The sequence below is a fragment of the Macrotis lagotis genome, chromosome X (assembly GCF_037893015.1).
Source record: "Macrotis lagotis isolate mMagLag1 chromosome X, bilby.v1.9.chrom.fasta, whole genome shotgun sequence".
Lineage (NCBI taxonomy): Eukaryota > Metazoa > Chordata > Mammalia > Peramelemorphia > Peramelidae > Macrotis > Macrotis lagotis.
Window position 1 is genome coordinate 698,158,933 of NC_133666.1, and position 11,654 is coordinate 698,170,586.

Consider the following 11,654-nt stretch of genomic DNA (forward strand, 5'->3'; position numbering starts at 1 on the left):
CAGGGAAGGAGGGTTGGGGGTCTCTCCCCCTGCCCAAATCTGGGCCCCATCCCCCTGCTCTTGTAGCTCTCCTTCCTTCCCTACTACTTCCTCTCTCCAGGGTCCCCCACTAATCAACCCTGAGGTAGAGACTGACATCATTGGAATTCCAATCCTCATAGAGCTGCCCCACCTGAAGTTGTCTTTTCCACATTCCCAACCACAACCTAGCACTGGACAAAGGAGTCTGTGTTTGGCACCAGAAGATGTGAAAAGAACCCTGGAAGGCTGGACCTGACTTTGAACCTGCCCTCTGATGTTTTCTAGCTATGTGACCTTGGGCAAGTCATTTAACCTCTGGTTGCCTCAGTTTTCTCACCTGCAAAACACTGGGGTTGACCTTGGAACCCCTTCTAGCTTTCAGTGTTGGAATCTGTGTGACTTAGGGACCTCAGGATCCTGACATTAAACTTCTCCAATTCCTAAAATGAGGCAGTTGTACGAGGTGATCTCTGGCACTAGACTTAACTGCCCTTCGATGCCCTTCCAGTCCTGGGGGTGGGAGACCTGGGTCTCTTCCTCCCCTCTCCCCCCAGGGTTCGGATCTTGACTGGGAAGAACTGAAGGAGGGGGGGTGGGGGCTCCTAATGCTCCAGTTCTCCGTGCTCAGGGGATGGACTTCAGTGGGATCCAGTCCAGTCTCAGTTGTTAGCTCACCACCTCCATCTGGGTTCCGTCCTGCCCCACTGAGGCATTGAGAAAAGAAGGTGCCCAAGCTGGGAGCTTCTTAAGACTCCCAACTCCCTGTTTTCCTCAGCACTGGGGCTGCCCCATTTGGGCAGTGCCAACTCATTGTCTCCTCCCCCACCCCCATCTTACCCAAGGGTCTAGACTTGGTTGTTTATCCAGGATTCCATAAGTTGGCCCTGAGGGTTCCCCCTTCCCCCCTTCCTCTATCTGTTCTGGCTTTCACAGACAGCTGCCAAGTTGAGGCACTCACTGGTGATGATGGGGGTCAGCTCTGCCTGGCTTTTCCAAACCCCAGATCCCAGGGGTCTTGGGGTGAGGGGCAGAAAAGGAGAGGACACAATGGAGGCAGGAAATGGGCTGGGGTAGGGGATGGTGCCCGCAGCCAGCCAGGCCTGATGGGCCACCCTGCGGTGGGAGCCTCTGTTGCCATGGGGATGTGGGACCACAGAATCCACATCTGGTAGTTATTGAGGGGAGAAAAAAATGAAGAGTTGGGAAAAAAGCAAATATTTTCTTCAGCAGAAGGAACAGAGGAGCTGGGAGGCCATGGGGGGGGGGGGTCCTGGAGACAGTCTTCTTCCCTCCCCTACTTCCTCCCCTCTTCCCTTCCCCTGACACGGGGAGGGGTTGGACATGCTCCCAGGTCCATAGGCAGACATACATACACATATAGAATTCTCCTCCTCCATCACCCATAGGCATGCACACACACAGACAGTTCCCAGGAACACACACAGCACCCACGCATCATCCCTGCCTTTCCCAGACATGTACAGAAAAATACTCCCTCCCTCTCAGCAAAAACAAACAAACATATTCTAGGTACCCCCACAGAGCCACATCTGCCCAGGAGTCACACTGCTGTCCCACCCCCCACCTGCATCTGCACACACATTCACATCCAGCCTCGAGGTGACTCTGGGTAAGTCTGCCTCAGTTTCCCCTTTGGTAAAATGGGGATCAGAATAATGCTACTTCCTTGAAGTTTTTCATGAGGAGAGAATGAATTACATTTGTTACCAAAAATGATATCATCATCATCATCATTACATTACCTCACCCAACCCAACCTCATAGACAAGCCATACCCACACATCCCGGCCACATACATTACACACAACCCAGGACTTGGTTCACAGGAAATGCTTTTCATCCATTTATTCATTGATCCAGAATCTGTCCATTCAGTCATTTAGTCAGACATCCCAGAGAAACCTTCTGTGCATTTGGATACATGCTCACTTCAGACTCATAGCTACCCGCCCCATCCATATTCAAGCCAGATACAAATAGCCCATCCCTATACCCATCCCATGTTTATATTTCCTTTTGTGGGCAATGTGGGTGTGTATGTATATATGGGATGGGGTATTTGACATATACGCCTCCCCCTCCTTTACTGGTATACCCCCACCCCCTTCATACACCTTTTCCTCCAAACCTCCCCTAGTCTCCCTTCCCTAGACATACATAGGTAACCAGACACATGCTCTTCCCACATCCATGTATTCTGCTCATACTCCCTCCACCTACAGTAAGACCCCCAATGCTGCTCTGTCCCTCACAACATGCTTTCGGTATGTAGGCAGACCCTCACAGAAATAGCCTTTCCTCCAGTCCTCACCTCTTTCCCACAGAATCATGGGGGGGGGGTTCTACCCTCCTCTCTATAGACACACAGAGCAACACCCACAATTCAGGAAGACATGCTCATGTTTGTGCACATCTCCATCACACAAATCCTCATTTTGCTGCCCCCAAACAGAAGCCCCTCCAGACCCCATGGGGCAGGAGGCTGACCTTTGGGTTGTCAGACCATCTCTGTGGGGAAGGTGCAGAGGCACAGTCTGGGGTCTGTAGCAGATTACTTGTCTCTCCTCTCTGCCCCCTTGGGGGCCACATGTTGGAGTGCAGTTGTTACAGGAGGAAGAGTGAATGAAGGAGAATTTCTTTAGGAGCCTGCAGGCGCCTGAACTGTGGGGTAGCAGTCACATGAGGATTCTGAAAGATCAGTACTTGGAGGACCTTGGTAACAGCTGCTCATTTTGGGCAAGGGCCAAGCTCCTCAGGAGCCTCAACCCAGCCCAGCCCTACCAGGATGGTGCTCACACCTACACAGGGCACCCTAGTGGATGCCTTCTTCACCACTACCACCGCCACCACTGACCACTGACCGCCTGATGGAGCCAGGCAGAGCAGCAGCCCCTGCCCCTGCAAAGCACTCTGACCATGGTTCAGAAGGGGGCTGCCTTCCTCACCACCACTGAACCCTGACGGGCAGGGAGGCCTTCAGGGCCCAGGAATGGCTTTGCTCCTTTGAAGTCATTGTTCTTCTCTTGTGGAGGGGGAGCTGGCAAATGTCGCGGATGGCACGTTTCCAGCCTCCAGGCAAGATATTGAAGTCTGCAGCACTGTCCGATAGTGGGGTCAGCAGCAGACTCAAGGAGGAGTAGGGTCATCCCTGCACTCCTGGGACCTTTGCACCTCTATGTGGCTAAACACTTCTATCTGGGCGGTCTCCTCATTAGTGTAGGAACAGACTTTTGACAACTGGACTTTCTGTTTTCTGCTTTTCTATTTGCATCCTCAGTGCTTAGTATGATTCTTTGTATGCAAATAATAAATGAATTCCTTCCTTCCTTCCTCCCTTTTTTCTTCTCCCACCCTTTCTCTACTTCCCCCACAAAGACTGGCACACACGCCATGTGCTTACTAAATGAACAATAATTAAAAAACACCTTTAATAGACCCTAAGAACTTGTGAGAATGAAAACTCAGCCAGCCCCAAAAGACAGCAGGCAGAGGATGAGGAAGGGGAAGACATGAAGGAAACCACAAAGTGGGGGTGGGGATCCCTGTGGGGATCCCTTGTTTCCACCCAGTTCAAGTGAGGGCAGAAAGAAACAAGGAAACTGAGTTGGGGGGGGAAGCTTCCAGCTGGTTGCTCCAGTCCAGTCTCCAGCCCCTGGCCCTCTGGTGCCCATGCCAGCTTTAGCCCAATGCTTGTCCCTAGTTCTTCAGTTGGAGATGTTGGCCCTGCTTGGGTACCAGCCTCAATCCCAGTTGCTATCTTTGAGCAGGGAAGGCCCCAGAGCACAGAGCCAGGAGCAATGGATGGCAGGAAACATCTTTGGCTTTGTAAATTTTATACCCCCCCCCCCCCCCAGCGCTAAGGCCTGGTAATATACTTTCTGACTTGATGGGACCATTCAAGGTTGGTCTAGATGGCCTCCAAGGGAGGCTCTGAATTAGTAAGTCAGGGCCAACTCCCAACTTTGGTGATCCCTCCCAGCTTTCAGCTTGGTTTTCTTTTCTCTGAAATGGGGAGAATACTTCTCGGGCAGTTGCTAGTGCCTCTCCCAACCACTGTGGGTTAGACTGAGTATGCTTATCTTTACTTTTGTAGGCATTGTCCTGCCCCTCACCTCTTCTCCCCTATCATAAACGAATTCATCATGTGGCTCTATTCTTCCCGAATGATGAAGCATTGCTCTCCTACCTGTGACTCTCCAAACATGAGGCTCCATCTCTCATCTCCAGATCTTTGCCCCTGTTGTCCTCTTATGTCTGGATGCCCTCCCTGCTTACCTTCTCACCTTTGTTGTGGTTTAGCTGTTTTCTGTCATATTGGACTCTTCATGATCCTATTTTGGAGTTTTCTTGACAAAGGTACTGAAATGGTTTACCCTTTCCTGCTCCAGCTGATTTTACAGATGAGGAAAGTGAGGCCAATAGGGTGACATGACTTGGTCAGGGTCACACAGCTGAATATTGGAGGTTGGAACTTCCTGACTCCAGGCTGGATATTCTATACACTGCAAAACCATGTAGCGGCCCCTTATCTTTAACTCCCCTCACATCTCAGCTCAAGCGCCCTCTGCTTCTCAGAAAATCACTTCACATTTAATATTTTTGTGAGCCCATTGCCATGTGGGTAGCTGCGAGGTCTGAACCCTTGTCAGAGCAGTGCCTGAAGGGCAGGCTGGGCACCTGCCCCAGTCACCTCTGAAGGCCAAGGGCCCAGCACCTCCCCCGGCCAGCTCTGAAGGCCAAGGGCTCAGCACCTCCCCCGGTCACCTCTGAAGGCCAAGGGCCCTGCACCTCCCCCGGTCACCTGTGATGGCCAAGGCCCAGCACCCCCCCGGCCGTCAGAGGACAGGCGGGCTCTGTCTCACCTGCCGGCCCCCCCCCCCCCCGCCCTCAAGTCCCTGCACACAGGGCGGGGGCGGGGCCTAGGGGAGGGGCGGGGCCTGGCGGCGCGGGGCGGGGCTCGGCCGGGCCGGAGCCACGTCTCTGTGGATCTGCGCCTGCGCAGGAGGGCTCCGCACTCGGGCTCGGCCAGGGGCAGGGTCTTTGTGGATCCGCGCCTGCGCAAGAAGCGACTGAGGCGGTGGGGCGGTGGTGCGCAGGCGCGGAGGCCCAGCACCTCCTCAAGAGTAGGCGGGGCGGCCTCGCTGCGGCACGGCGCCTGCGCGGTAGCGCGCGGGGCTCCAGGCCAGGCCCCGGGCGGTCGCTATGGAGCGCTACTCGGGGGGCTACGAGGAGGCGGCGGATGGCGCCCGGCAGCAGGAGCGCCACTACCAGCTGCTGTCGGCGCTGCAGGGGCTCGTCAAGGAGCTGCCCAGGTGAGCGCGGCCCCCGGGCCTCCGGAGCCCGACCTCTGACCCCTTGCCCTTGACCCCGGCCCCCCCGGCGGCCTCCCGCTCCCTCCCCACTGGTCGGCCCCGCCTTGACCGCAGACTTCGCCCCCACCCCTTTCCCGGCACGGGCGGGGCGGGGGCTTCGGGACTTAAGGGGGGGCGGCGGCCCCCCCCCCCCCCCCCCGCGGAGGAAGAAAGGCGGGGTCGAAGCTGCCCCTCCCCCTCCGAGGAAGAGCCTGGACGGGCTGACCGGAGACCCCCCCCCGACCCCCCCCAAGCTTTAGTCCGAGTCTGCTGGCGCCGGGAAGGGGGCTCGGACAACAGTGACAAAGAGGGGGCGCCGGGGGCGCAGGGAGTCCCTGGGCGAGGCGGGGACTCAGCTGGGAGAGGGGCCTGCGGGCGCGGGAGAGTGTGTGCGGCTGCGCATCCCCGGCCCCGCCCCCAGCGCCGGCCCCGCCCCGCCCCGCCCCGCCCCGCCCCCACATGCCTCCAGAGCTGGGTGCTGCCCCCGCCCAGGGTGGGGGGCGCCCCCCAGGAACACGCCTCCCGGCTGGAAGGAGGAGGAGCTGCCTGGCACCCCGGGGCCTTCCCCGTCCCTTCTCCCCACATCTGACCCTCGGTCTGTCTGTGTTTTACAAGAATTTACGTTATTTTTCATGGTTTACGGGTTCCTGCTCTTCCGCACATCGCTCCACAGTCTTGTTGTGAAAGGAAATAGAGGCCAGCCGCCCCCCAAAGGTAGAGACACCCCGGGAAAAATAAAGTGAGAGAAGAGGGGGGCTCCAGTCTCCGGGATGGATCGGGTCCTCCATCCCGGCGTGGAGAAGTCGCCTCCTGTTTTTCCCCACAGTTGCCATGGATAGCGGCATTTCTCTCCATCCTGTCGCCCCCCAGCAGGGTGTGGCACCTGCCCACCCTCCCCGCTGTCACCTGCCCACCCTCCGCTTCCTCCCATCCCTTCCCTCTCCTCTTTCCTCCGGGCAAGCTAGATTTCCGTGCCCAGTTGAGTGTGTTATGTTCTCTCTGAAGCGCAGACTGAAGGCTTGCTCACTCCCCCTCACCTTCCTCTTCCACTCCATCACCTTGCATTCTTGCTCTCCGGCTCCTCGCCCCACCCACAGGGGGTGCCAGGGCTCGGAGAGGAGCTCTGCAGGACGAGTTTGGTGTCAGAGAAATGGTATTCACGCCCATATTGTCTTCTACAATTTGGGCTCCTCTGCTAAAATGGTTTTATTTGTCGTCAGTCTGTATCCAGGCATTTCTAGCTTGGAAGGAGAGATGTCCAAACCAGAGTAGTCCCTCGTGCCACCAGACAGGACTGCCTCAGAGAGCCTTCCTGGGACGCTCCTGGGATCTTGGCTGAGGAGCAGCCTTAAAATGTAGTCTGGGTTCCCATCCCAGAGCTGAGCCCCTGGAGGAGTCGCTCTCATGTTCCTGTGGGACCCCCACTCTCACTGCAGGAGCCCATCTAGGGGACCTCCTCCCTTCCCTCCTCAGCTCACCCAGCACCAGCCTCTCCAGGGGTTTCTGAGAAGCAGTGGAAGACCAGTCAGGAACGCAGCCACCTAATCTTTTGTTCTACCTCCTTTGCAAAGGGAAAGTTTGGAATGAGATTTTTGCCTGGTTTTACTAAAAAGGAGGTTTTTCCATTGTTTCCATGCATGGGTCACAGGGAGCAGAGAGTGGTGTCAGCTCTAGGTCTTCAGACACCCCCCCCCCCCACCCCAGGGCAGCTGACCTGGAACGGCCCTTCTTGTCCTCTTCCCCAGCTCTTTCCAGCAGCGATTGTCCCACACCACCCTCAGCGACCTGGCCCTGGTGCTGATCGATGGCACTGTGTTTGAGATTGTTCAGGGGCTGCTAGAAATCCAGCATCTCACAGAGAAAAGCCTTTACAACCAGCGGCTCAAGCTGCAGAGTGAGCATCGAGGTGAGTGACCTGCCTGTCTCCCATCCTGCCTGTCCACCTGCTCCCTAGCCTGCCTATCCCTTTGCCCACTGGCCTGCCTCCGGCCAGTGGTTGCTTACTTTGTTCACGTGGTGGGTCTGATGGAGGCCTATCTGACTGGGTCTTGTTGTCAGCTATGGCCAGAGCAGCCTGGGCTGGAGCCCAGCTAAAACATATAGGGGGAGGGGGACCTTTATTGAGATGTCGCTGCCCTGAGCCCACCTTTCCAGAGAAGGAACTCCTCCTCCTCTTCTCCCACCCTTTCTGGGGCTCTCTTGCTTCTCCTTCCACTTCGGCTCTATGGCACTCCCCCTCCCTCAGCACCTCTCTCAGGAGCCTCCAAGGGCTCAGTGGACTCAGTTCTTGTCTTGTCCATCCTGGCCCATGTCCTGCCTCCAGGCCTGGTCACCCTCCTGAGCTTTGACTGCCCATTGGCCTTTGAGCTGAAAGCTCAAAGCTATGGAGACTTGTGCATTCCCCCAGGATTTCCTTGGGATTATCCTAGGGTTGTCCCATGGTCACAGCCTTGGTGTATGTCCCCCAAGACTTTTTCTTCTCACTTCCCTGGGTTTTTTTTTTTTTTTTTTTTTTTTTTTTTTAGTTTTTGCAAGGCAATGGGGTTAAGTGGCTTGCCCAAGGCCACTCAGCTAGGTAATTATTAAGTGTCTGAGGCCAGATTTGAACTCAGGTACTCCTGACTCCAGGCCTGGTGCTCTATCCATTGTGCCATCTAGCCACCCCACACTGCCCTGGGTTTTGACAGTGATGAGGACCACAGCTAGCATTTACAGAGGGTTTTAAGGCTGGAAAGTGTTTACGGATCTTCTTTCATTTGAACCTCCCCATGGCTTGGCCGGTCATTTTACTGATGAGGAAACCCAAGTCAAGTGTTCTGGTCCAGGGTCCTCCAACTAGGAAGTGTCTAGATTAGAACTTGGCTCTCCCTGACTCCAGGGCTTTGTCCACCATGTCTTCCCACCAGGACCCCTATGAGCCGCCCCTCATCCAGGCAGTTTTCAAATCTTGTTTCTCTCTTTGTGGCATCTCATGTATGTTGCTCAGGCTCTCCTGTTCTCGCCCTCCTCGAGCCTTTCCCTCCCCGTGCATTCTGCTCCATGCTCTTCAGTGGTTCCCCAGTGCTTCTAGCCCCTAATGTAAACTCCTGACTGAGGTTCAGAGGGCTTTACAGCCTGACTTCTTCCTTTTAGATGCCTCCCTGCAGGGTTGGTTGGAGCTCTCCATGTCTCCTTGCTGGCCTTCTCTTGCTGCTTTTCACTGCTTTTGCCACTTGGTAGCTTTGTGACTCTGGTAAGATTTTAAATTGGGACCCAGAGCCAATCCCTCTGCTTCTCCCTTCCTCCCTGCAGTGCTTAAGCAGACCCTGCTGAACAAACACAAGGAAGCCCAGCAGGCCTGCCGGCCCCACAACCTGCCCATCCTGCGGGCGGCCCAGCAGCGTGAGCAGGAGGTGAGCTAGGAGCTGGCGCCTGGACATATCGAGGTGGGGGGGTCCCGGACTTACACCTGGACAAATAGAAGCCCAGAACATCCCCTTGCTATGGAGGGGCCTTGGCCATGGTAGTCTGAGCCCTTCTGGACTAGAGGTCCCACCTCCCTCATTTACAGCCACAGGGGAGTGGGCAGACCAAGGGGCCTTACCCTCTGGTGTTCTGGGATTCCTGGGAAACCAGCTGGTCCCCAAGGCTTCCTTGTTTCCCCTGGTGTTCTAGACTTTTGTAACTTTGGGGCTGGGTCAAGAGATCTGCCCCTGGGGGGCTGGGGGACCTTTTCCTCTTTGGGCCTCAGCCTCTCTGTACACCAGAAGGGCCTGCTCAGCTTGGCCATTCTGGATGTCCTTTCCTCCTTCATCCCTGGCTGGCTCAGGCCCAGCCCTTCCTTGGTTGACCATTCACTGGGGGAGGCTTGGCCCAGCCTAGAAGTGGTGGAGAGAGGTCAGTGACTTCTGCCTCTACTGTGGTCCTTGCTGGGGAAAGCAGACCTTGCTCACAACTAGAGGCAGGGCCTGTCTTCCCATTCCCAGGCTTGGTCTTGTCTTCCTTGAACTTGGGGGTGCTCTTGAGTGGTCAGGGTGTCCTGTAGGTGGTGGCATTGCAGTTGGCTCTTAACCACATGGGCTTGGTTTTGACAAGAGGGAGGCTGGGAAATGGTGGACACAGAGGCCCAATTAAGGAAACACAAATAGATGCAACGCCTGGACAGGGGGCTGACTCCACGAGAGGCAGGATGTCCTAGTTGGGGAGGGGGAGGGGTGCCCAACCCAGAGCCCCTGGGCTTAAGTGGCTGCTGTGGCATAGCCATGATGTGCGGGGCCGAGTCCCCCGCCTCATGGGGGTGGTAAGACTGGGCTAGGCAGTGTTATGTGGCAGTGCGTGCTGTGGGGGGCCAAGCTCGGCCTCACTTCCTCATTTTCCTAGTAGTCTGTGAGGGGGAAGATTGAGGCTGGGGACAGGAAGGGAAAAGAGCTCAGTAGTTTCTTACCCAGAGGAGGAGACTCTGAAGGAGCAGGGGTGCCCCTTATTTGACTAAAGCTCGGAGAGGAGACCTGCCCAACCTCTGGTCACAGGTTGGCCTACAGCCCCCTGCTCCAGGACCAACCCTGAGCTCCTTTCCTTCCCTATTGGCTTCTTCCCAGGCTTGAGTTTCAGTTGGGGCAGTGAGGGTGCGAGGGTTCCAGAGGGGAGGGGAGATGTGCTCATGCAGCTACCTGTGGATGGCATGGTCACTCACCTATCCAGGTGCCTCTGAGGAAGGAGAGGGCTGACTCGCCCTCCAGGGGCTCTGTCCATCACCTGGTCTTCCATCTCCGATAATGCCTGGGGGTGGCACCCCTCATCAGAGTGCTGGCCTGGGGCAAGGGCCTTTGTTTTCACTCAGTGGGTGCCTACCTGAGAGGCAGTTAAGTCCGGAGCCAGCTGGGCAAGCAGGGTCCCTCTCTGGGCCTTATGTGTAAACCCCCTGGTTGTGATGTTGTTACCAGTGGGTCTGGCAGGGGCCAGGCTTCTCACCCTCCCCCACTTGTCTTCCTTGCGTAGGCTGTGGAGCATCGCATCAGAGAGGAGCAGCGGATGATGGATGAGAAAATTGTCCTGGAATTGGATCAGAAAGTTGTGGATCAGCAGAGCACCCTGGAGAAGGCAGGCGTCACGGGCTTCTATGTCACCACCAACCCCCAGGTCAGGGCCCAGGCCTGGGGCGGGCCCCTCTTTCCCTTCAGCCTCTGCCAGACTATACTGCCCAGGATCAAACCTGCCTCTGCCATCACCTCATGGTGCGACCCTCTGGCACCTGCAGAATGAAGGCTGAGGCAGCTGATGGTGGCCCAGTGGTCGGCACCCTGGCCTGGAGGCAGGAAGGCCTCTCCGGTGGGGCCCCAGACCCTCCCTGCTGGGTGTCCTCAGACCGCACCCTGGCTCTGCCTTGCTCCAGATGTCTTAGGAGCCCTCAGTGCCAGCAAACTCCTTAGTTTGCTTCACAAATATTAGGGGCTTTTTCAGTTGAGGACACTGAGGCAGGCGGCTGGTCACTGGGCAGTGAGGAGGTCCGGGCAGACTTCAGCCTTCATGGGTTGCTGCTCTCTCTTGCTTCCAGGAGCTGACTCTGCAGATGAATCTGTTGGAGCTGATTCGGAAGCTGCAGCAGCGGGGATACCAGCCTGGAAAGCCCTTCCCCTGAGCCTGGCCTGGGTGCCCCCTCCCCATGGAGGGATGAGGGAGCCACAGCTCAGCGGAGATGAAGAATCCTCGTCTTTTTTAAAGAGGCCTTTTCCCTCCAGGAGATGCTGGGCAGGCAGCTTCCTGGGGTGAGACCACCTGCCTTTCCATGGGGGAGTTCCAATTAAAATCTGATCTTGGAGAGAGGTACCCCCCGGTGACATCTTTCTGTGGCGGTCATCTTGGAAAGAGCTGCCAGCAGCTGCCCCTGCTCCTGCCTCCGGCGCCTTGGCCATGTTGGCAGTGAGGGGATGTGGTGGCCTCCCTGATGCTTCCGGGGCACCAGAGCAAGGAAGGAGGGGGTGGGGTGGGACCCATGGCCCCGGGTCCCTCATCTGAAACTTGTGCTTCACATCTCACCCAAGAGTCTGATTGGGGTGGTGTCTGCAGGCCGGCCCTCTCGTGACAACGCTGACCCCTGGTGTCCGTGACCGGCCGGAGCAGGGCCCGGCCTGGCCTTAGCCTTGCCCAGGATCTCTGTTCTCTGGGTGCCACCCCCTCCCCCATTGGATAGTCCTCTTAGTTACTTCTAATTAGTAACATAATTGATATTCTAATTAGTATCTGGCTAAAGTGGAAGCCATTCGAGAAAGTTAGAATATTCCT

At 56.5% G+C, this 11,654-nt stretch overlaps 1 protein-coding gene across 1 annotated transcript; it reads left to right on the forward strand.

The window, feature by feature from the left end:
• The first annotated feature begins 5,157 nt into the window (after nucleotides 1–5,157).
• Nucleotides 5,158–11,192, forward strand: DGCR6L (DiGeorge syndrome critical region gene 6 like). The gene is made up of 5 exons (XM_074206632.1): nucleotides 5,158–5,354; nucleotides 7,139–7,299; nucleotides 8,685–8,785; nucleotides 10,371–10,511; nucleotides 10,927–11,192. The coding sequence occupies exons 1-5, from the start codon at nucleotides 5,245–5,247 to the stop codon at nucleotides 11,008–11,010; spliced, it is 597 nt and encodes a 198-aa protein (XP_074062733.1). The 5' UTR covers nucleotides 5,158–5,244; the 3' UTR covers nucleotides 11,011–11,192.
• The last annotated feature ends 462 nt before the right edge of the window (nucleotides 11,193–11,654 follow it).